The sequence below is a fragment of the Myodes glareolus genome, chromosome 6 (assembly GCF_982192425.1).
Source record: "Myodes glareolus chromosome 6, mMyoGla1.1, whole genome shotgun sequence".
Lineage (NCBI taxonomy): Eukaryota > Metazoa > Chordata > Mammalia > Rodentia > Cricetidae > Myodes > Myodes glareolus.
This window is the reverse complement of record NC_142031.1, coordinates 106,722,689-106,748,547: the sequence shown is the minus strand read 5'-3', so window position 1 is coordinate 106,748,547 and position 25,859 is coordinate 106,722,689. Positions and strand designations below refer to the sequence as shown.

Below are 25,859 nucleotides of genomic sequence, written 5' to 3'. Positions count from 1 at the left end.
AAACAGTAAAGTAGAGGAGCAATCCTCTGTGAAAACCTGGAGGCCTTGACTGCACTACTGGCCTTGTGGGCAACTGAGGCGATTTTGCCTCCCCTCACGGTGAACCCTGGGCCTCCAGAACCCAGGCCCTTGAGTCTGGAAGGGTCTTTTGCTAACTCTAAGCCACTCTTTTATGCACCTTAAACAGTCTAGAAAGTGGCTTTAGCCCTGGAGTCCTTTTCCAAGTACAACAAAAGAGTCAAGTTCCTGTTTTTATTATGAAAAATAGAGCTGGTAAGCTGGGGCAAAATGGTTTTGTTCTGTGTCAGTGAGTCTCAGTCGAGGTTGTATTGCCCCGCCACCACCACCAGGAAGCACTTGTCAATGTCTGTCCCATCCCTTCAGGGATTCTGTAAGTCTCTGGTATGTAGACAGCCAGGGATGTTGGGGTGAAAAAAGAAAGAAAATAAGAACCCCTGTAATGCCCAAGACAGCCACTTCCCTCCAAAACCAAGAATCTCCTAGCCCAAAAATGTTAACAAGGATAAGGTTGAGGAACCCCGCTATGAACTGATAAGAAAATAGAAAAATTCCTCACCACAGCACATCTTAAGTCGCGCTTGCTAACAGCTGGAGTTTGGGCGAGCTGATTGCGTGTTCCGGTGGTGTCTGCACTGGCCCATCCAAACATTTGCTCTGACACCACGAGAGAGACGGGCCTTCCAGATTCAGCAGATGTGAGCCAATAACATCCTGTTGACCTCCAGAGAGCTGAGTGGGGCTGCCTGCTGGCTGCCTGGGACGCTCCTGACAGCTCTTCTTCCTCTTGTTTTTATTACATGCCCATCTACTTTATCTCTCGTAATGCCATCTTGTTGTTTGCTGTGGCCTTGTAATTCCAGGCAGACCATGCCCGTATAATAGTCTTGGACAAAACGCTCTTCCTGTCTGGAGAATTTCTTCCTGTCTGGGGTATTTTAGTTACTGCCCTCGAGTTTGCAAAATGTTCTTTCTCTTAACAGAAAAAAAAAGGTATTTTTGAAAATCAGTAAGTTTCAGAGAATAGAAAAGGCTGATTAAGGGTTGTTTTGTTTTGTTTTAAGGTATAGGGTCTTTCACTGAGATGGCAGATGTCAGGCATCAACCCCAAAGATCATGGCTCAGAACACACCCTCAGCAGTCCCCGGAGTCCGTTCTCTCCTCGGGTTCCAGTAGAAAATTGAATAACACACCAGCCACAAAAAATAAACAATGTCTCATCCTCAAAAGGAAGCTGGGCAGGGGGCCTAAAATAATGTTTGTCTAACTCACATTCCCCCTCATTTGTATTTTGTTTTACTAGTGTGGGACTATGTTAGGGACGTGGAGAGTCACTTGTTCCTTGTGGGGTCTACCTGCATTTTTCGTTTGCCCATGGGCTGGGTATTGGGAAAGACAGGGCAGGACTGATAAGCACTATACGCAGTTTTGATGTGCCAGATGACGTTGTGTACGACGGACAGAAGTGAAGCTTAGAATTGTGTGATGGACAGCCCCTTGTTTCTGGAAGTAGTTAGTAGTTAGTCCCCTCATCTGTGTGCAGTAAGTACGGAAACTGCTTCCCTAACTACTGAACCTGGCGCTTTGACTTTGGCGCCGGTGATGCACCAGATATGCTCCAGGTAGCTTTGTTTGTATCATCCCCCTGCTTACGTCCCTCATCAGAAACAACTGAGTTTCAACGCCCAAGCCCGCCTTCCTAGGTCCTCCATTACACTGTCTTACCTCGGAATGTTGTCAAGCGCTCACCCGTCCACGGGAGTGAGCCCTCCTACTCACTCAGAAGGTTCCCAGTCTGGTGCCCTTCTATCCGTCTAAACTCTGTACACTTAACTCTTTTTCCTTGCAAGAACTTGTTATTCTCTGTCATTGTGTTATAGAACGTCTTACGTGATCAAGCACATCACCTGACACGGAATCGCTTTTGTTACCTCTTTATCCTTCTAGATGTTGAAATCCTTGGATGCAGGGTTTGCTTGTTTCTCTGCTGTCTCTCAGCTAGGCCTGTACAAGGATAGCCATCTGCATGTGAACTCAATAAGCATAGACATAATGAGATGATGCAAAGGTCGCAGGTGACTCTGGTAGAGTGCCTTTCAGCTCTCCGTCACCTTCCCATACTGAATGAGAAGCTTACCTGTCTGAGGTGTGATTGTCACTGCGGGGTGCCAAGTCTACTACACACAGTATACTGGGAGGGCTGCTGCTGTGTCTTTATGACTGACTCACGTTATAGTTAGCAGTTAGCTTGTGTAAATGCTCTGTGTGGTTTTTTTTTTTGGGGGGGACGTACATTCTTTGAATGGTTGGGTATAAATTTCCTTTCCTTTTTCATCTATTAACAACAGCTATTTATCAGTTTTGGTAAATAAATGTTGAACTCATAATGGTAGAATTGTCAACTTTTCCTTGCAATTTTTCCATGTTTATTTTAGATTTTTGAAATTGTGTTGTCATATTCATGCAAGCTCAAAGTAGTTATGTCTTTCTAGTAAAACATACTAACGTTAGGCCCTTTTATGACTAAATACACAAATAGGCGTGTCTGGCTTATTAAGTTCACCGGGCTAGTCACATTTTTGAGGTACATCTTTTTGACTCCAATATTTCTTTGACATTGTTTTTTGAGTGTGTTTCTTGTAAATATTTGTTAAATACCATCTGCAAATCTTTTTCCTCTGAGTAGGTCATTAGAGAATTACAAATATTTTACATGTGCTCACTGGTTTTATTACTTTTTCTTACTTTTTATTGGCTCGATCAAATCTGTGTGTCTTTTTCCCCTGTGGACATTTTCTTAGTATATGGAATCTATGCCTTGTTTTTCTATGCACTCAAAAAGAAAAAAGAAAGAAAGAAAACCACTTTGCCTCTAGTTATTTAAAACATCCTCAGTTAATAAATAGTTCTTCCTACATCTCCCAAAGTGTAAAGACGATGCAGTGACTCAACTTTTGCCCACATTCAGTCCTTTTCATTTGCCGACCTGCTGCTGAATCCCTGAAACTCACTCTATTAGTGCTGATGCTGTCTGCAGATAGATCCGAGGGACTGGCTCATTTTCATTACCTCCCTTACCACTGCATCTGGAGTCGCATCCCTTTCTCTGATTTCTGCCACTCAGGGAAGCATGTCCTTTGTTCTTTTGCATGAGGCTTGAGAGTGCTTCTTGTCCGTCAGAAAATATCATTATCTTACTACCCTTCTCTATAATTAAGTGGGTATGAAAGGTAAGCTCATGATGTGATGGATTTATTCTATCTTGTATCATCTCATTTTTGCTGAAGAAAAAGCCTGTCTTCACCTTAATTGTTCTCCTTTTCCAAGCAAGTGTCATGTCTTCAGGGCTCAGGTTTGAGTAGCGTTACTGCTTTCTGTGTGGTGACAGATTGTTTTTATGTACTTGGTTTCAAACTCATTTCACATTTCTTAAGATGATGTTTTTGTACCTTTTACTAATTCTGGAAAATCTTAAATATTCTTCTCTTTCCGTATTGCACATGTCCATTTCCAGTACTTCACCATTTCTCGGCTTCTCAGGATCATCATGTCTTTGTGTATATTTGCCTATTTTGCACCTACAGTGACTTATTATATCAGTCCACTGACAGTTCAGTGTGCCCTGGTGTCATTCAAAGCACTGTCTCTCGAGCCCACAACTCCTGTGTACTGTCTTTTCTCCCTGAGCAGCATCATAGCCAAGCCTCCTTCTGTAGTACTGGGGACCAAACCTAAGACTTCCAGCTTGCAGAGCCAGCATCTGCCACTGAGCCGCATCCTGAGACCCCTTTCCTTTTCATAGTTTAGATCTTGCCATGCTTTTGTTTTTACTGTAACTTTCTTTATTCTTGAGACATTTATATGTGTATAAAATGAAATACGACCATATAAACCCCTTACCACGGAGTTATTGGCAGTTACTGTTGAAGAGTGAGAGGGTCGTTGTTTTTTGAGGGCGTGGCCACTGATAGATTTCCCATGATCCCGTGATGGATGGCTCTATACCCATGCACATGTGGACAGAACTAACTGAATGAAGTGGGTTTGTTTTTGCTTTTTGTGATAGTCTTGCTGTTGCCCAGATGGACCTTAAACGTTCAGTCCCCTTTCTTTAGCTTCCCTAAACTGCCAAGCCCGGCTAGCCAAGCTCCTTCATGGATTTTCCTACATTTTTCTCTAGTTCATTATTCCCCACTTAACTCTTCAGTTCAGGTTGAACCCTTAAGTCTGTGTTCAATCTCCAAAGAAACTGTTTCTGACAAGGTTTCCAATGACTTCCCTGTACCCAAATCAACATCTAAGTACATCCCTACTAGGATGTCTTATCAGCATCCAACATGGTGGCCTACCCCTTCCCTAAAGCAGTCTTCACCTGTTGGCTTCTTCTTCAAGTAGTGGAGAATAGAGGACCAGGCACAACCTCTCCCCATTTGCTTTCTCCTCCCTACCCTTAATACTTTTTAATTTGTTTGTCCAGTTAAAGCACCATCTACTTTTTTTCAGAGATGTCCACATCCATCTCTGTCACCCCCACTCCTCCTGCAAGCCACTAAATTCATGTGACTTCCTGCTTTAACTAACACTTTGGCATGACAGCATTGTCTTCAGCCTACCCAAAGCCAGCCCTAAACTTCTCCCCACTAAAGGATCTTCCCCACCTCATCAGATGGCATTATCTTCCACCTGGTTCCTAAGGGGGGAACAAGGGATCATTCAAAACTCTTCCCCACCCCCTCTCTTCATCAGAGACCCACGTACATTCTGCTGTGAGGTTGCACAAATTTGATGTTCAAAATATACAAGCCCTTACCATCTTTCCTTCCAGCCTTCTGCTTTAGCCTTTATGGTTCCTCAACAAGACTACTCTGCCCCTTCCAAACCTGTCCCAGCATTGACATCTTCTCACCCACGTTCAACACAGGTTCAGAATGATCTTATGAAAGAATCGCTTTTCCATTTCAAGCAGGAATGCCTTGTTGAGCCTGCTCCAAATCTGCATCACTAAGAAAGTCTGAGACCTGTCCCCCTACTGTCCCTCACTGCCACCCCAGGGGCTTTCCCTTTTCTACCCTCCCTTCATCTCCCATTCCTCTCCTCTTTCTCTCTGTTCTAGCCACATCAGCCTTGAATTTCCAATCACACCGAGTTCTTTAGTTCCTACAAAGTCTCCAGAAGTCCTTCTGCCCAGAATGTCCCCTGACCTTTCTGTACGGAACCAGCTATTCTCCTCTTCTGAGTTACCAGGACCATCTAGGAAAATGCCCCATTTTTCTCACTCTAGTAGCAGCCCCACCTTTCTTCTGTAGCCCTTTCCCTATGACTCTAACTTATATATTATTTTACCTTATGGTACAATTTCAACAGTATATAAATAATCAGCTTTACTGCCAAAATTAACTGGCACCTTTAGCCCTTTTCTGGTAAAATATTAATGGTTGATGAATTCATAACATGTTCTACTCTTGGTGGCTCGTTTTCCCCAAGAATTCTTTTAGTACGGAGTTCTGTTTCAGTGGGCCTAGAAATGAATGGTGGCATTTGGAAAATGCAAGCGCCTCACGGATTCTCTGCATGCCTACAAGGAGTGCTTTGTCATGGGTTAGGATCATACCCAAATGGACCACTCTCCATTCAAGTAAAAACGATTTTTAAGACTGGTGTCACCGTTTTTCCAAACAGAAACAATGTCCTAGGCAACTTAATGAGCTAGAATACCCAAAAGGCAGATAGAACTTAGTTTCACTGCACAAAGCCGTGGTCATAAGGCGCTCCTTCAGATTCTGTCCCATGCTTTTCTTTCGCTGTTGTCATTCATGCTTGAGTTCCCCTGGGAGGCTGGTGTGGCTCGCCACTCTGCCAGCACAGTTGCCAGAATGTGTAGATGAGCAAAGGAATCTGATGGGCTGCCCCTTCCTCGGAGTATCAGGTCAGCTGTTTCCCCTCAGGGAGCGCTCACCTTCCCAAACTGTGACAATATTTGTTATTTTGGCTTGTTTGTTTGTTTGATTGCTAAGAATAGTATTCTTAAAAAGTAGTAATACATTGGTCCCTTCCTTGTTAAAAATATTGTCTGGCTTATCTTAGCTTTCAAGAAGTTTTGCTATGACTATGTTAAAAATACAGAACCTTTTTACATAGATTCATGTTCTCCTCGATACACTGTCTATATGGTTTTCAGCCCGTCTTGGCCAGGTTCGATAGCAAGAACTCTTCTACTTCTGCCTTTTGAACTTCCTCAGTGCTGGAGAACAGTTTTGTTTCGCGTTGTGTGATGCTGTGCTGTGCTCTGTTGATTCACGGATTAATACGTGGTACGGCACCTGAATAACCTAAGCTAAAACCATCCTTACTTTGTAACAACTGGAATATTTAAGAGCTGGTTGAGATACTGAACAGTAAGACCAGCACTTTGGCCAGCCAGAAAGCCTTCCAACTTACTCATCTGAAAGCCATTGCAGGGCTGGTTGAATATAGTCCCTGACCCTCGGAAAAGCCACTCCGTGGGCCCGTAAGCCTGCACTTTTCGCCAACTCCTTTACTTTTTTAAATGCCTTTTTCTGGAAGTGGCTCAAAGCCTTGAAACCTTTTAATTATCACATAATCATGGCTTATTTATATCTGACTGGAAATTCTACACCTGAATGGGGCAACTTCAGTCAAGAGGACACAGTAATTGAGATCTTCTGCCCAAAACAACTTGCTGAGCTAAATGCGGGATGGAGCAACCTACCCACCAGCTTAGGCTATCTTGGGTTTGCACCCCTAGAGCCTTGTTTGGGGTGTGATAGTCTCATTCCATCTCTGTATATTTCTGTGGTCTCACTCTTTCGTCCACATTCTGCCTGTGTCGGGTTATGCTGGATCCATGAAGAATTTCAAAGATCAAAGTCTGTTTCTTTCAGAACAGTATGCAACCCTGCCTTACTGCTGCCGAGGCTCTGTGTCAGGTTCGGTGCCTCCAGGCGACTGAATGTTCTGTGCTCTTCTGTCTGCCCCGCAGGTGCACACGTTCCGAGGCCCACACTGGTGTGAATACTGTGCCAATTTCATGTGGGGGCTCATCGCCCAAGGAGTTCGCTGTTCAGGTAGACACAAAACTTTGTCCTCTTCTTGTTACATAAAGTGCCACCTTGTTGAGTGGGAAGCAACCTTCAGAGCTAGGGACTGTGCTTGGATGAGCTCAGAAATCCAGCTGGTATAAACTTAAGTTCATACAATGAGAAGTTACCAAACAAGTACACTTCCTTAAAATGTACCTGCCTCCCCAAACGGGCCATAGCCCTTAAGAGAAAATGATTTAAATACATTCTAATGAAACTGTATAGATTTTGAAAAAGCCATTTTATTATATATCTTTCCTATATATTATATACCTTTCCTATCCCATTTTAGTTTAGCAGACAAGACATAAAAAAGAACAGAGGTGACTACCGTGAGTATTTGCCACAAACACTAGCCCCAACATCAACCATGCCCTGCACCCTCACCAGCAGAGCCAAAGGAAGATGTGGTTATCTCCTACTAAATGAAAAAGAGATGGAGTCTTAAAGGCAACGGCTAGCTGCCGGATGCTGGGTGGTGAAACATCAGTTTAAAAGCAGCGACGGTCCAGAGCTCACATCCGGTTCTTTGCCATCACGTTGATAGTGAAATCATGTCCATTAAATAATTTAAGGTTTAAATTTAAAAATAATTTAAATGTTTTACTTCATCCTTTGAAAATTTCATACAGTGTGTTTTGATCAAATCCATTTTGCTTTCACACACTGCAAAGTAGTTTGAACCCCGAGGTGTTTCCCATCTAGAACTGTGTGCGAACCCCAGCTGCAAATGTCATGGGACGCATCTTCCTTCAGAGACACTGAACAAAATGCGGAGGGCTGCCAAACCAGCATGTTAGCTGGGCTTCCCCGCTCACCCTGCCATGCTTTTCCTGGCACACACTGGCGCTGAGAGCAAGAGCAGCTGCCTCTGGTGTTGACTGGAATACCACAGATTCTGTGGCTGCTTGCCTCCTTCCTAGGACATGATGAATAGAATCGGCTGATGACTCCCGCTGAGGGGTGCCTCTTTCAGTGGTCCCCATTTAGCTCAAGGGATCATGTATTCTCCACCTTCCTTTCTGCCTATAAGATGCTTTCTTAACGTCCCTTCTATAGGCACAGCCACCCCATGTCAGTGCCTAACTGCTGTGTGAGGAATTCTAGCTTCCCATCCTGAGTCCTGAGGCAGATGGCAAACCCACATCAGAAACCACCTCTCCAGGATGTCCCGCTGAACACAGAACAGACAGGCAAGGCTTCACAGGCTTCCCACAGCTCCAGGCCTGAGTGTGGGGATCCAGCACTTGCATTACTCTGTGCTTGTTAGTTAGGGCTGTCAGATTAGACGTACCAAAATATCCCTTGTCACAGATAGTATCCAGTTTCTGCAGGAAATTGGTCCAAAGTCAATATTATGGAAAGAGGATTCTGGACTCCAGTTAGCTGTAATCAGCGACTTTCTGTAGGGTGGAAGAGTTCTGAGATTTTTTGTTTGTTTCCGTTTCTATTTTGTTTGAAAGGAAACATAATGTAAGGTTATAGTGTTAAGTTGTCTCCAGTGGTTACCTTTTGATCTAATATTTCCCCGAAGAGCATGAGACTAGACACTGGCCATCCATAGTCAAAGGAGTCGCCACAGGCCTCAGTTCTCCACAATGTAGTTTTTTTTAATGGTCCAGATTTTAAATTTGCTTTAAGCATCCTAATTTCCATAGGATCTGTGTTCTATATAAATAAATAAACTAAATGTCTTAAAGTTTGTAAGAAAACTAAGCACAGAATTGCCATGTAATCCTAACATTTAAAGGCAGTGTCTGCACCAGACACTTGTAGGCCCATGCTTAGAGAAACATTATTCATGGTGGATGAAAGATAGATAGAATCCAACCCCACTGACGGACAAACAGATAACATGGCATAGGCACACAATGGAGTACGCATCGGTCTTAGAAAAGACAGGAAAGCCAAGCAAAGTGCAAAGGAATGCAGCTGTTAGAATCTAGGTAAGACTCGACTGGCTGGCACTGCCAGTGAGTGAGTTTAGGGTGCGTGTGTGTGTGGGGTTACTGTTTGGTGGGCATCAAGTTCGAGTGCTGTCGGAACGCACAGGCTTTCACAGCAGGTGGCGGCAGTAGCTGTGTGACCATGGTTTTAATGCCACTTAACTTTGTACTTTAAAATGCAGAAGCAGCTGGATATCTGTGAGGTAGAGGCCAACCTGGCCTATGTCGCAAGGTCCAGGCCAGTCAGGGATACACAATGAGACCTTTTCTGCAATAAATAAGCAAACAAATAGTTAAGTTAAATAATTATTAAATTATTTAAAAATTAATTTTAATTTTAAGAAATTGAATATAAATAAATTATAATTCAGTGGTTAACACTGTAAATATACCTTATGTCTATTCTGCTACAATTTAACAAAAATAAAATTTTAATTGAAGTCTGTAAGATTCGATAAAATTCCCTAACGGAAGAACAGCCAGGCAGGCCCCATGTCTCCTCTCCGTGTACCTACATGCTTTATTCTCATAGTCGGAGGCACTATGCCCCTGTTTGACCTTCATGATCCCCCGGTGCTGGCGTAATCCCCACCTTATAAACCAGGATCCCAGGAAGAAAACCGGTTCTAGCTAGCTCAGACCAAATTTAAATTTACACCCGCTCAGTAGCTCCATCAAAATGAAACTGACTTGTACGTGAATTTAGTTGAATTTCACATTCTGATTAAGCTAAGATGGTTAGAACTTTTCCTTTGAAAGTGAGGGCAGAGAACTGAGCCCAGAACTGTTACCTGGGAATCAACGTTGGGGACTGCGCAGGCGTCAGCACGCATCAGACCTCCGCTGTGGTTAACACTGTTTTTATAAGCAACTGACCGCAATATTCATTATTGTGCATGTACAATAATGTATATGTATAGAAATACCATTTTTATACCTAGGAGAAACAACGAGAAGACATTTTAAGTACTGAGCACATTCACATTGAGCAACTTGGTCATTAAACTTTCATTTTTCCAGAAGGCAAACTGTGTCACGTAATTGTGGAGAAAGTTCGTTGGTGGATACCAGCTGCTAACAAGGCTTTTAATTTGTGCATTGAACTTAAAAGCACCTTTGCGGCTTTGGCTCTGGATATAAGCTTTATAAATAATTACTGTAATCATCATATTACAAGGCCTTGTCGTCAAATATCAGCTCTCAGACACTGTACTGGACGGGGTACAGGGCAACGTCCCCTCCACTCTGTCACAGAACAGCAAGCAGAAAAGGAATGGCCCACTCCATCTGCCAGCAGGAAAGACTAAAAACTCCAGAGTGGACTTCCGGAAGGGCAGGGTGCAAACCAAAGAGCAGACAGTTCTGCAGACAGAGTTATTATGTATCCTACAAAAGAGCATCCGGGAGTTAAAGGCATGGTCTAGAATGAGTCTCCATGCCCTTAATGAGCCAAGACTAACTTTGAGAATCTATGCCCCAGAGCTCACTACGGACTCCCCAGGAACCCCAGTCTGAAGAGAAAAGGTCTATTAGCACCCTGGTCATCTCAGCAAGGTGTTCTGCTCTTTGGGTCTATGAAACAGAGGCAGTCATAAGGACAGGACCGTTGAGTCATATCAAGCTTCATAGTCTGGATGAATCTTATGCTTATCTAGTGGGAAGTTCCATCTTCTGATGGGATGGATATTCCAGGAAAGATCTTCAAACCCTTGGGTACTGTAATATGTATTTTGGCAGCATATAATTTGTCCTGGGATTTGACAAAAGACCCAACAAGGCTAATGTGGCTTCTTTGTTGACAGATTGTGGGTTAAATGTCCACAAACAGTGTTCCAAGCATGTCCCCAACGACTGCCAGCCTGATCTCAAGAGGATCAAGAAAGTCTACTGTTGTGACCTCACCACACTCGTAAAAGCTCACAATACTCAGAGACCCATGGTAGTCGACATCTGTATTCGGGAAATTGAAGCGAGAGGTTTGTAAAATACTATCATTCTATTATTATATTAATTATATTATACTTACTGTATTACATTGATTGTCATTTTCATTGAGGAAACCGACTCACTTTACTGCCCCTGTTATGACAGTGACTTTTACACACGCAAAAACACACAGCTAAATATACTGTAGCCAACCAATATCGTTAGTTCCCATTCCTATAGAAGTCATGCATGCTCACATTCTGCAAATGTTTACTGAGCATTTAAATACATTCTAGATATTGATGATATGGAAGTCTCCATTCTCAACCTCAAGGTGGTAGATTGGAGCATCAGAGGGACAGATAAACACAACACTGTATCCAAAGCAGCACAGGTCACAGAGACGGATGTCTTCACCCTGGGTTCTTTCAACAAGGAATTTGCTCCCTTTCTGGAAATGCTTCCTCTTCTGTAAAGTGAGTGAAATCAGTTGTACCCCAGAAGGTGGTGCTGAGGATCAAAACAAGCCGACCTATACGAGGGACCTGTGCAGTGCCCAGCATCCAGGGCACAGGGTGTGCTGGTTCCTTCCACTCTTCCTGCATTGCTGTAACAATACCAGACAACAGCAACTGAAGAAAGGAAGCATTTATTGGGCTCACACTTTGAGAGTACAGTTCATCACAGGAAGGCATGACAGGAGAAATGTGGGGTGACTGGTCACATTGTATCTACAGTAAACAAAACTAAGCAAAAGAGATGAGTGGCCACTACAGTGGATGTTGTTTCGAAACGAAGTGTTCCTTTAGAGTAGGGAGACAAGAAAACAAATCCTGGAAGGCTGGCTGGCAGCCTCTGCTGCTCTTCCAACCGCAGCCCATCTCTCAGGACAGCCTCCAGTCATCAGCTTCTGAGGGGGGCTCCCTAGATGTCCTCTCCCCTCTCTAAGGACTGTACGTCCACCACCGTGTCCTGTAAACAACCTCTTTGGCAATGCATGTACCCAACCGGAACAGAGTGGCCCCCAAGTTTTGTCTTGCAGGTCACTTGCAGTGCAATTTCATCAGTGGGTGCTGAACACAGAGATTAACTCAGCATGTCTGCCATGAGCTGGTAGAGCTAAAATTAAGCAAGCATAAGAGAGCAGAGCTAGGATTAAACATGGCTGCCATGAGAGAGGAGAGTCTCATGAGATTACACATGCCTGTTGTGGTCCCCGGGAAAAAAGCAGAGTCACCCATCCCTTGTATTCAATACAGACTCTCCCACATGGCAGATATTACAATATTACATATGCCATGAAAGTAAAAATTGAAACCCAGGAATGCATGTTAGTTATCAAGAGTTAGACAAACTATATAGTTCACCCCTTTTTGCTGTAGCTCAGTTTTGACACCAGTTCAATTTTATAGATAGAATCTGATCCTCTAACCCTCCTGCTACTTGAGTCTTATATATCACCCACTGGGTAGGAGAGCCAGCTAAGTTTTAGCATGTGTTTAACACATCGGTATACTCAAGAAGGCAAAATACATTCTGATTGAGTTTTCAAACTATTAAATGGAATTTAACTTTACCATATCTATTTATACGCTTAGTTATCCGAAGACAGAATAGAATTGCTTGATTTCAAGCATGCTTGGTAGGTTAGCATACTGTCTCTCTTATGATTAAACACAAGAGGCTATAAAATTTAGCTTTCTCCAAGGGTAGCTAGGTAAAGTACACCACATGGCTGAATGAGATGCCAGGGAGAAAGCCGAGCTCTGCCTGCATTGGTGAAATAGGTGTGAGGAAGTCTGATGACCAAAGGTAGTTAGGGAGAATCTTAGATCTCAGCTCACTGTGCACCCAGGCAGGAGGAAGACCCAGTCTCCACTGAGCAGCCCATCTCCAACAAGCAGATGAAGACAGACTCAAGTGAAGCTTGGTAGGAAAAGTCCAGGTTCTTAGGCAACAAAGCAGGATGCGTCGATCAGATCACTAACCAAATCTGCTCAGTTCCTGCCAGCACTCAGTGCAGGTAGAAAATTAGAGTGGCTTTTTAGATACCATGGGACACCAAAATTAAGGTCCTCCCCATCTCTATTGCTCTCCCCTGCCCTGCAGGATTGAAGTCAGAAGGGATTTACAGAGTCTCTGGGTTCACAGAACACATCGAAGATGTCAAGATGGCGTTTGACAGAGGTGAGTGTGAGCTGTCTTTAATGCTGCCTGACTTATCCTGGTACCATCAATGCAGGAACGAGAGCTCACTTACAGTGGAAGTGGGGTCTGGAAACTACTGAGAGTCATTCTTAAGAAGTAGGAAGAACCATGCTTTAACATTCTCTGGGAGAAGTATTTCGGTAGACAGGTAACCCCAGAAGGAAGGTGTGAGAAAGATTTGAGTGGGAAGCCTGTCCTCATACCATCACAGAATGCTGGCTGCATCCTCATTTCAGGGTCTTATGGATAGCTTTTCTCTCAGGATTCCAGAGAAGGGAGCTGGGGATGAAAGCATAGGTTCAGGAGATAAGTTCTTTATTCTTAAGGGACACACACTGTCCAGGAGCCTTGGCTCTAACCATCATATTGTTCAATAGTCTGTCATATCTGCTATGCATTTAATGTCTTGGTTTGTGCTTTTAGTTATTTATGACTTCTTGGAAAATTTAGAACCATTTGCTAAGGCATTTATGCTTTTAATTCTCCACATACAGCAGGTTACTACTCTCCATACAATTGAACAATATTTTTCCAAAAAGAAATCTCATGACCTATGTTAGGTGAAATAGATTGATACTAATAGTAAAATTTTAGAGTTAAAAAAATGACTTAAGGACCAACAAGATGGCACAGTGAGTACTTGCCACCAAGCCTTACAACCAATGTTCAGTACTCTACACCCACAAGATGGAGGAGATAACCGACTCCTTCAGGTTGTTCTGTGACTGCTATGTGTGTGCCATGGCACAGATAGGCCCCCTAAAAATAAATGTAATTTTTTAAAAAATATATAATGCTTCAGAGTGCTGGGAAGATGGCTTAGTAGGCAAGAGCACTTGGTGAGCGAGCATGAAGATCTGAGTTCAAATCTCCAGAACCCATATAAAGATGTAGGTATGGTCTCATGGGTGCTTGTAACCTCAGCACTGTGGGCTTGGAGATAGGAGGATAGCTGGGTCTTGGTGGCTACCACTGTCATTCCCGGTTCCATGTGTGCACACAAGAGACATGTACATACACTTTACACACATACCACATATATAGACACACACATAGGCACACACAAATGCCTTGAGAATGATCATAACAATTAATAAGAAATGTCATTGTACCTGTGCTATGAGTAGGAAGGGTCAGATTTAAAGGAGCTTTGGAGAGCCTGAAACCAAAGCTATCCAGTGATCACTTGTATGTATCATCTTCTAGTCCAAGGCCAAAAAACACTGGCAAAGACAACATAAAAATTAGAAAAAGATTATTGGGCCACAGAATGATGGGTTTCATTCTGGCATTCCATGCATGTGTACCGTCATATGTCACTTCATACTAGAGTGTTGCTCTGTCATGAAGTGGTCTGCCCACAATAGGGAGTTACTGCGATCAATGTCTGTTGGCTCATTAGCAGGGGCTGGAACCCAGAGAAGCTCCTGATCCACCCTACTGTACTCTTGTCTGTCCTCCCTCTTCACCACCATGCCACCCTCGCTGGGGTCCTTTCTGTCACCCCAGGCTCCTGACATTAGGAGCTGAAAGTCTGGGACTTACCAGGACACGTTCAGTGCTGGCTCTCCTTCCCCTGTACCTGCTTTGACTTGGTGAATTAAGATTTCATTGAGACTTGAACCATTCCCTGTTTTGCAGATGGTGAGAAGGCTGATATCTCGGCTAACATCTACCCAGACATAAACATCATCACCGGAGCCCTGAAACTGTACTTCAGAGACTTACCGATCCCCGTCATCACATATGACACCTATTCCAAATTTATAGAGGCAGCAAGTAAGTATAGAGAACTACAGGCCTCTTGCTCTCAGGAAACTTAAAGCTCAGAGCTTTTCCAAGGCTTTCATGAGCACTGGCCCTGTCAGGTGAGGGCCCAGAAGTTCAGCAAATAGAAACCCAGGTAGCGCTCACCACACATCCCACGCCCATACCCGTCTGGCTCTATAGGCAGAAGCTGAGAGCCAGGCAGCTCTGTCTTTCATCATTGCTCCCTATGTCCTGGACACAAACACAGGGAGACCGATTCTAGCATTTTCTGAGAGTAAATTTCTGTAATTAAAAAAAAAAAAATCAGTGTTCTCCAAGGAGGGACATGTAAACTATTTCTGTCCATTGTGCACAGTCACTTTGTGTATCAGCTAAAACCACATTCAGGCTCTGCCTGTTCACGCTGGTCAAGATTAATACAAGCAGCCGGGTTAGAGCTGCATGATCATGGTACTGAAGGAGCAGAGTCAGAAGGATCTGGAGATCAAAGCTGGCCTGGGTTATGTAGAGGGGACCATCAGCCAACAATTCCTCATTCAGTGTTGGCCTGTCGGGCCCACTGCTCTTGGGAGAGGATGAGTGAAGGTTATGTCAAGAGAAGGGGCCACACTTTGCCTAGTAACGGGAGTAACAACGCGGGAGGAATTTAGATGCTGAGATGCATGGGCGAGAAGCTGAGCCTCCTCTAAGGAACTTTCTTTGACTTTGTGGGATATTAAATATCTTCAAAGGTTTTAGTATATATGTTAATGCCTGACAGCAGGAAGCAAGGGTATGTTGAGATCTGTCTTAGTTAGGGTTTCTATTGCTGTGAAGACACCATGATCGTGACAACTCATATAAAGGAAAAACATTTAATTGTGGTGAGTTGCTTACAGTTCAGAGGTTCAGTCCATTATCATCATGGTGGGAGCATGGTGGCATGCAGACAGACAGTACCTGAGAGTCCTACTTCTTGCAAGCAACAGGAAGTTGATTGACAAACTTGATGGTATTCTGAGTATAGGAGACCTCAAAGCCAGCCCTCACAGTGACACACTTCCTCCGACAGGGCCACACCCACTCCAACAAAACCACACCTCCTAATAGTGCCACTCCCTGAGATTATGGGGGCTAGATATATCCTGTGGAGGTCAGTTACATTCAAACTACCACAAGATCCATGCACAGTGTACTTTCCAGTTGAGCTGTGGTTCTGCCCCTAGCAAGACCATTTCTTCCTGGGTTCTGGTGGTCTGAGATAGAGAAGGTTCTAGCGGCAGAATGTTTCTGTCCCAGGATAACAGAAAGGCTTTCCTTGAGTGCCTGCCAATACCTATCAGTGGCCCCAAGTTCATACACTCTTCCTTCCATTGTTAATGTGCCTAGTATCTGCTTCCTAGCCTGGGCTGCACATGAGATTAATCCTTGCCATGCCTTTGTGAACATGCCTTTATTATTGATCAACATGCATTGTTGATTGGCTCATCTGCCAATGTCCTTGAGTTGAAAAATGTATTTGATATGGAGGCATGGGAAGGAAAGAGCCATTGGACAACTTCAAGGGCACACTATCACACAATACAGAGGAAAATAGAGCTTTGGTAGATTTAACAAATTCAGGCCTCAGAAGGGCATCAGAAACTGTGTATATGCCACCAGAATTAGGAATCCTATAGTACTCTTGCTCCCTGGATGGTGAGCATAAAAGCCACTTACTTCACAGATGTTTGTTTAAATATACAGTGCTCAGCCTCAGTTCTTTCTGGAATGAGACAGGACACAAAGAAGCTGAGTGAAAAAGTATATGAGATTGTATGAATTTGTCAGATGCTCTGTTTGCAACAAAGACAAAGCAGACTTCTCATCGCCCTTCTGGACTGTTGGTATCTAGCGCTGTTGATTTTGTGTTCTTTATAGAAATCTCCAATGCAGATGAGAGGCTGGAAGCCGTCCATGAGGTCCTGATGCTGCTGCCTCCTGCCCACTATGAGACCCTGCGATACCTGATGATCCACCTCAAAAAGTAGGTCAACATCTCCATGCCTGACCTCCCCGATCTTCCCAGGGTGGGGAGGCATTAGGGCACTCCACTGAAAGTAGACAGAGCCGTTCCTGGTGTGGTACGGACTCTAGAAACTGGGACTGGAGAAGCCCAAGGAATGCAGCTCTGTTCCCTCTAAAGGTGCCTCTGTCTCCTCCAGAGAGGAAGACTAACACCTTTTCCCACTGCCAAGTCCAGCTGTCAGCATGAGACACAGCCTTGGCACCCTCTGGACCAGCACTTCTGTGTGCTGACCCTGGGGACACACTCCCAGGAGACTGTAGCTCAATGATGCTGATTTTTTAGTTACAGCTGATTTTTCAGCACCGCTGTCCCCTCCGAAAAAGCAAAGGTTTCACTTTGTAGTGCTGGTCTCTTAATCACAGCGGATTCTTCAGTCCCAGGAGACCAGAACCCCAATTCCAGCTACTCTATGGACAGCCCCGAGGTAGTCTTTGCTTCCTTCTGAAACTTCCTGAGCCAGGCCTCCATGTCTGCGCTGTTCTCAACGTTCTTATCGCCCAAGATCACACAGAGCACCCATTAGACTCTGAGCACTGATGGCTTTCCCAACCCAAAATCCCAAACGCTCCACAGACCTCAGAAAAACAGCATGGTCAGGTCTATTACGACAGCCATCTGCTCTCGGGCACTCACTTCTGTCCTTGTTAGGTTTCTGCTGCTGTGATAAAGATTGTGACCAAAAGCAAGGAGGGGAGAAAAGGGTTTATGTGACTAGCATTTCCATGCCATCGTCCATCACTGAGGGAAGGCAGGGCAGGAACCTGGAGGTAGGAGCTGAAGCAGAGGCCATGGAGGAACTCCACTCACTGGTTTGTTCTACACGGCGCCCCTCGCCCTCGTGCTGTGTGCCACTGTTTACTGACGCAGTGGAGGACCCCCTGCCCAGAGATGGTACCACCCACAGCGGGATGGGCCCTCCCATGTCAATCATCAATCAAGAAAACGCCCCATAGGCCAATCTGATGGAGATCTTTTCTCAATTGGGGTCCCTCTTCCCAGAGTGAAGAACAGCCTCTCTGCTGCTTGTTTTTTGAGCTCTGCAACATGAGAACGATGCAAACTGAGTTGACCAACAATAACATTAAGCGGTTAATTTGAATCTGCTACGAAGAAACAGAGGAGCAAGGGATTGTTTCTCTGCAAAAATAAACCCATTTTTAACATAGAATATACTTATTCGGTTTTGTAGAACCTACTCCTTTTTATCTGTGATGAACACTCTTAAAAGAGTAAATTCCTGAAGGCAAGACCCTAGAAAACCACCATTCATTCCACAAAGTAACCAGTAAAGCAACTTTAGGACTTAGATTTCTTCTTTAAAACCTCTTTGGTTCTTTTCTGGATGCTGGTCCAACAATAATGACTGCTCTGTACCTCATCCTTTGGGAACTAGGCATAATAAACAATTGCCCTCCAGTCTGGCCACATTCCAGCCATTCTCCTGCCCTGTGACAATAGCCAGGGTCTTCCTAAACACATTGCAGCCTGTTCTACAAACAGTCTTTCTCCTGTGGTACCAATCCACACTCAGCCCCCTCTCCAGCATGCAGACCAGTACGAAGCGGTGACAAAAACCAGACTTCCCCATGGGTCAGCTAGTGACCTTCTGCCCCTGCAAACTGATGTTGCCTAAATAACTCTTGCACACTCTTCTTCAAGAAGGACAGGTTCCCAATCCTTAAACTGTGTTCTCGGTAGATCCTAGTAAGTCATTTAGTTCTACTGACTGAAAGCCGGATCAATAACTTAAAAAGGAAAACAAATCAGAAAATTATCTTTAAAAGATGTCTTCTTGCCATGCTTGGTCTCCACTTTTTTTTTGCAGCCTCCTGAGACCCAGAGATGGTCTCAGACCCCAAATGCATAGCTAGTACATCAGTCCTTCTGCCAATCTGCCTGAAGTTTCTGTGCTTGCCTTGCAGGGTTACCATGAATGAAAAGGACAATTTAATGAACGCAGAAAATCTGGGAATTGTCTTCGGACCCACGCTGATGAGACCCCCCGAGGACAGTACTCTCACGACCCTCCATGACATGCGGTACCAAAAGCAGATCGTGCAGATTTTAATAGAAAACGAAGATGTTCTGTTCTAATCTATCAGGGAAATGAGCTGGTAGCGCCAACGGAATAAAAACATTTCTTACACTTGATTTGTTTTTCAAACAAGTGGTAGGAGTTCCCAGACCACAGTGGACTGCAGTGTTGGGGACTGTGTCTCCCTCCTCCACGTGAGAGCAAGGGTGAGGGTAGGAAACCCCTTACCTTGGGTCTTTTGCCGTGCCTCGTATGTATGTCTGTTTTGCTGGAAGAGTGATTAATAAATCTTTCTTTAACTTATTAAAAAAAAAAGTAGACCTTTAAACGTCAGTCTTACCATTAATAAAAGGGAACTTGATTCATGAAGGTACTTGGTACAGTATACATTTTCCACCTTCAAAAGAAGAAGACAATTCTATATGTTAAGTGTTAAATGAAACCTATATTGTAAAATGTATTTTATTTTAGCTGCAAGAATGTTATTTTATTTTAGCAAATAGAACTCAATGCAGTGCATTGGTTATGGCCCTGTCCCTTGTCCCCCCCTTTTCTTGCTGTGATGCCTGGTGAACGTTGACCGTGAATGCAGTATCACCTTGACATACCTCTGTCCTGATTCATGCTTCAATAGAAGTTCGCCCCTCCCCCATGCCCCTGCTTTCCACAGCCCATGCTCCTGAGCACTGGCTTTCTGCTGTGAGGTAGTGTATGTTCATAGTGACTCTAGCGTGGTCTGAGCATCCACAGGTTTCCTTTCTGTAAGCATTGCGTGACTCCCCAAAGGGTGTTATGGAATTGATTGTGGCCTCTCCCTATCTCCAGGGTGTGTCTTACAACACGCAGAGTGTGCCTTGTCACACAGAGCGACCTGAGGGCATTTGGATGCCCCTAGCGCCCCCCCCCCCGCAAGTTGGCGCTTTCCCTCTCCTCCGCCGGGCCCTTCGAGTCCATGTCAATGGAAATGGAAGTTCTTTGCTACGTTTCCACATATGATGACTCACGAACCTACAGAATCTTTGTTGTCTTGTTCCTTACTTTTCTTTTATAATAAACCTGTCATTAAGTTATGAAAAAATAAGGTTGGGTTTTGTTGGTTTTTGTTTTTTTTTAACCAAATGTGTTTCCGTCATAAAGTTGTTCTGTGGGGAAGATAATTTAACACGATTTCATTTTATTACTAGAGACCCATCCTATTGGCTATATTTATCTTAGCATGAGTTTTTCACACCAGGATCTCTATATTTGTAACTTAGGCAAAATATTTAAAAACAACAAAAACTGTAAATCTAGATTCTTTTTTTAAAGCCAGTTGCGGGTGTCTTTCCCTTGATTGTCTGAGGTGCCCCATGTACTGACATGTCTTGCTTGGAATGTCCAGAAGAGAACTGCCATGTTAAGGTGATGGAGACGATGACCCGTGTACTGACCTGTCCCGTTTGGAGCGCCTAGGAGAGGATTGCTGTGCGAAGGTGGTGGAGAATGCAGAGGTGCAGGCAGAGTCTTGGCACCTGGGGCTCACTTTGACCCGTTCCCTACTGTCGGCATTCCTCACAACTGTACAGATTTGTTCGTTGTGGCTTCTATGCTTCTTGTTACTGTCAAAAATAATCTGGAAATGGTTTTATTTTGTGAAGTGAGCAATACTTTGTAATTTACGACCGTGTAAACAGAAGGAAAAGCATTCTGCATATTAAATGTTCTGTCCATCATTTTGGAGTGCTATCTTGACAGGGGAGTCTGTCTCACCAAACTACAGGTTAAAGGAGGAGCCCCTCAAAGAATCCCCACCTCCTCTGAGCCACCCTGAAGGGTTTACAGTTCATCTGGGTGACCCCAAAGCAACCTGTTACTCCGTGCACTTTCTCCTGGGCAGCCTGCCGGGAGGGAAAGGCTCTTCACTTTGGAAGGTTCATTGCACCAATGCCCCCTCGCTGTTATGTAGCAGTAAAAGTTTTGAGAAAATGATGCTGGACCTGAACAAAGGACAAGGATTTAGGAGTCAGAAAGCCCGTGTTGATTCTAGACTGACTGGCCTGATACCAGATCTGACTGGCGGAAGCAGGAGGCAGGGTGCAGAAGAGGGAGACTGGGGATGAGTTGGCACCTCTGGAAATGTGGCCATAATGTTCAGATTATGACTTTGTAAAGGACTGTGTGACCCAAAATAACAAGTTATGTATTTTTCTCATAGTTTCTCGTAGAGGCAGTTGTGGAGCGGGGGTGGGTATCATCACATGGGAGTTGGGAAGAAAGAAACAGAGAAGAATTTGTTTTGGGTTAAAGTGAAGTCCCAGCAACATTCAGGGATGTTGGGACATGGCTCATAAATGTGCTATGATGATGTTCACTTGACTCTTTCTCAAAGGGATCCTAGCACCTGATCCCTACACCCGGACTTTAGTCTATAGCCTGCTCACCACACCTGTCACCCAAACTACCTGGCAGCTTGGTCCAGCTCCACCTACCTGGCTCCACATTCCTTCCAAGGGGATAATACCACCTACAAAGAAGAAGCAGTTTTGAAGATTTCCACAAATGATTCGTGGGAGGTGGGATGGGCAGGGTGAGTGGGAGAAGACAGCAATGAGGTGGGAGGGGCCGCTGTCCCCTTTCACCCCCCCCCCCATCACTGTGAATGGATTTTGAGAGTCCTGGTCTTGACTGTGGGTTGGGTCTGGTGCGAAAGTTAAGGATGGTGGCTGAGGACAGCCAAGGAAAGGAACATGAGGCTGCATTTGGAGGTGGAGAGAGAGTCAGGAAGAAAGGCTGTCTGGGCTGTCCTGACTCCACTGAAAACCAATGTGAGTGGTTTATCCAATCCAATCCCTATCAAAATCTAATTTATAGGTGTTCTTTAGTTTTTAAAATGTAACATGTATTAGCTTCCACCAAACTTGTGTCCAGCGTCCCTTACTGTGAAAACCTAGAGGCAAGGAAAAGGCTTCTCTCATGGAAAGAATTAAATGATTTTAGTGTGGCTGGAAGAGAAACCTGGCCATGCTGAGGATTTCAGTCTCTAAGGGGTGCAGGAGTCAGTAATGTTTCCATAGAAACATTTAAGTTGTCTGTCTTATATTTACAGAACAGTGGTCAAGATACTAGAGAGTTTTTACATAGCTGTGAGCCAGTTTCCCATAAGGCCACTGTCCTGTGAAACCAGGGCACCCTCAGCAAAACCAAGAAACCAACACTAACATACTCTAGTCACTGAACCTCAGACTGGCAACGTCCACGGATGTTTCCATTCGTTTCTCTTCTGTTATATCCCAGCATATGATACATGTTCTTAGGAATCTATGAGATGGTTCCACACATAAAGGTTCCTGCCATACATCTGGCAACTCAGGTTCCAGACTCAGAATGAATCCATGCCACTGATTCAGCAAAGTTGTCCTCTCTCATACACACACATACTATGGCACACTTAAATCACACTCATACACCACACAAACACACACACACAATTACAATGAACAAAATAAATAAAGAGGACTTGAGACTACTGGGGTGGCTAAATGAGTCCAAGTACTTGCTACAAATGCTTGTTAATCTGTGTTTGGTCTCCAACTCCTGGTGGAAAAAGAGAAGCAATTTCCTGAAGTTGACCTCTGACCTACACACAAATGTCGTGGCACACAGGTGCCCCTACTCATACACACGTGGTGCACAATAAGGATGAGTCAGAAAGGAAATGTGGATTACTTGACTGCAGTCCCTCAGAGAATGTGGGAACATGCAGGGAACAACAACTGGCATCAGTCGTTGCCCATAGCAACAAGACTGAGATGCTGGTAGCCAGGACCAGGTAGAGGTAAACATGATTGGGTTGCAGTTAGGAAGTGAAGTTGAGAAGTTTGACTGTAGATTAGCTTGAAGAATCTGATCGAATGGTCAGTTGCTCCTTCGGCAACCACGCAGTGTTTGCTAAAACAAAAGGCACATACAAGAACTGGGTGTCACCGGGGCGGAGGAGGAGACATAGGAAAGGCTGGACCTGATGGCATGGAACTGCCAGGGCTGTTTCCAAGTAATTGCTGATTTCTGAGCTCCAGATAACCAGTTTTGGAATGACTCAGGGGGCATAATGACAGAGAACTCATAGGGGGCACCCAGAAAAACCAGGAAGACATCCCCAAAATACTAACCTTCAGGAGAGAAGGAGAGACCGAGGAGAGGGGAAGGTGAGACCCATGGCAATGTAATAGAACCCTGAGGGTTTCCATGAGCTCTTTAGAAAATATCCCATCCCAGGGGCTGGAGGATGGGTCAGTGGGTCAGAGTGCTGCTCCTGCAAAGGACCAGAGTTCAGTTTCCAGTTACTCATGTTTGATGACTCACAACTGCCCGTCACTCCAGCTGCCAGAGAGTCAGTGCCCTCCATGAGCACCCATGCACATGCTTACATAGACCCAGAGAGACACATGTATGCACATAAATAAAAATGAAACAAATCTTTTATACACATCATATAGTCTGCTTAGCATCACAATGTCCTTGTACTCACTGTTCTCTTGTATCTGCCAGGCTTAAGACATCTAACATAGTTAGACCCGGTGTTCTGGACAGGTTTGCTTGGTTAGATGCTTTGTAAATACAAACCAGCGTGCTGTGGTCTTACTGTTTGTGTTCCCCTCTCCCAAGTTCATATGCTGAAACCTGTTCCTAGTACCATGGTACTTGGAGGCCGAGCTTTCCAGGGGTGGTTAGATCATAAAGGCAGGGTCTTGCTACTGGAATTAGTGTCCTCATAAAAGAGAACCCAGAGAGCTCTCCTGTCTTCTCCACTGCGTGATAATGACTGCTTGTGACCCAGGAAGAGTGCATCATCAGACAACAAGCCTCCTGGCATTTTGCCCTTGACTTCTCACCGTCCAGAAATGGAAGTGATAACTGTTGTTTACGAACCACCCAGCCTGTGGCATTTTGTTCTAACAACACTGACTTAGTTAGGATTACTGTTGCTAGGATGAGCTGCTATAACCAAAGCAATTTCAGGGGGCGGGGGTTATTTGGCTTACACTTCCACATCTCTGTTCATCAACAAAAGAATTCAGGACAGGAACCCAAACAAGGCAGGAACCTAGAGGCAGGAGCTGATGGAGAAGCCATGGAAGGGTGCTGCTTACTGACTTGCTCAGCCTGCTTTCTTATAGCACCAAGGACCCATAGCCCAGGGATGGCACCACCCACAAAAGACTGGGCCCTCCCACATCAATCACTAATTAAGAAAATGCCCTACAGGCTGTCTTTGCCTGATCTTGTGAAGGCATTTTCTCAACTGAGGCCCCCTCTGGTGACCCTAGCATCTGTCATATTGACATAAAATTATCCTGCACAAGCATGAGTAGACTAAGGTAGCTAGCAGTATTAAATTGCTTTCCTGATTTGGGTTGAAAATATTTTTATCACACTCCAGATTCCTCTTTGTTGCCTTCCTACTGATGACTTGTTTTTCTATTACTAATACAGGATATCTCAAACTATGGTAATTATATATACAGCTGCCTCCCACCAAAATACAAATGCCATGAGAGAAGACTCATGGCTGCCGCTTGCATAAGTAGCACACGGCACATATCCACGTACCCTCCCACACTGTCCCTGACTGAGAGTGCAGGAAGGGTCAGCCATGGTGTGTGAGAGAGCGTATGGGTGGTTTGGAACACTGAAGTAGGAGTAGAGAGGAAAGGGGATGAGAGCAAATACTCAGGCCAGCCTGAGAGATGGAAGAGGCCGTGTACCAAGCAAAAGGATGAAAGATCCATCAAGTGGCAAGACAAAACAGAAAATAGAAGCCGGGAGGCTCTGTGCCGGTTAGGATGCTAGTTCAGGTTGTGCAGTAGGCTCAGCTCACTCACGACATGAGGGACGAGAGGAGATCCAGCTGTGAGCTCTTTGGGAGGCAGTCAGGACCTACCGACCAGGGCAAGTTCAAAGGACAGGGTCTCATATGGAAACCATGACTTCTGGTTTCCATCACTAAGTAATTTTTTTTTTAAATTTATTTATTATGTATACAGTATTCTGTCTGCATGTATGCCTGAAGGCCAGAAGAGGGCACCAGACCTCATTTCAGATGGTTGTGAGCCACCATGTGGTTGCTGGGAATTGAACTCAGGACCTTCGGAAGAGCAGGCAATGCTCTCAACCACTGAGCCATCTCTCCAGCCCATCACTAAGTAATTTTTTTAAGAAAATAAGAGAACCCAGAAGAGAAGCGGCATCTGCAGGGAGATGTTGGGAGTTTAGTCTGTGTGTTAGCATCAATGGCATAAATACAGTCCACTGAATCAACTGAGCAGGTCTCACATGGGCTCGCAGAGACAAAAGTGACAAGCACAGTGCCTGCAGGGGTCCGCGCTGCGTCCTCCGGGTCTATGCTGCGGCTGTTAGCCTGGTGCTTTTGTGGGACTCCTAACTGTGAGACAGGGATAATACCTTGACTTATTAACAAGGCCTAGGTCTTGGTGTCCATGGGATCTTTCTTTGTGAACCACCATGTGTGACCATCCCTGCTGATCTCATTGCCCTCACCTGACTTAGCCTGGCACATGCAAAACCATCCTGGTCAGTGTGATTGACAGCTTATGAGGGTGCCTAGAAAGGGTTCTTTGCCATTAGTTGGGGCAAAGCAGCCATGGAAACCCCCAAGTCAAACTTTGAGAAAAATGCTGGCTGACAGGAAGACAGATCTAGGCATGGATGGGTCCTATAGCTAGACTTCCTGTTTAGCTAGCAAATGTATTTTTTTAGTCCCCCCCCCCCCCGCGCTTTATCTCAAGACAAGGTTTCTCTGCGTAGCTTTG

General features: G+C 44.6%; 1 protein-coding gene across 1 annotated transcript in view; it reads left to right on the top strand.

Annotated features, from left to right (window-relative positions):
- Positions 1–20,762, top strand: part of Chn2 (chimerin 2) — a 272,046-nt gene extending 251,284 nt beyond the window's left edge. The window contains exons 8-13 of the mRNA XM_085691052.2: positions 7,019–7,103; positions 10,867–11,040; positions 13,100–13,177; positions 14,840–14,977; positions 16,868–16,973; positions 18,938–20,762. Coding sequence (XP_085547178.2) covers positions 7,019–7,103; positions 10,867–11,040; positions 13,100–13,177; positions 14,840–14,977; positions 16,868–16,973; positions 18,938–19,109 — 753 coding nt within the window. The 3' untranslated portion in view covers positions 19,110–20,762. The remainder of the gene's footprint in view (positions 1–7,018; positions 7,104–10,866; positions 11,041–13,099; positions 13,178–14,839; positions 14,978–16,867; positions 16,974–18,937) is intronic.
- The last annotated feature ends 5,097 nt before the right edge of the window (positions 20,763–25,859 follow it).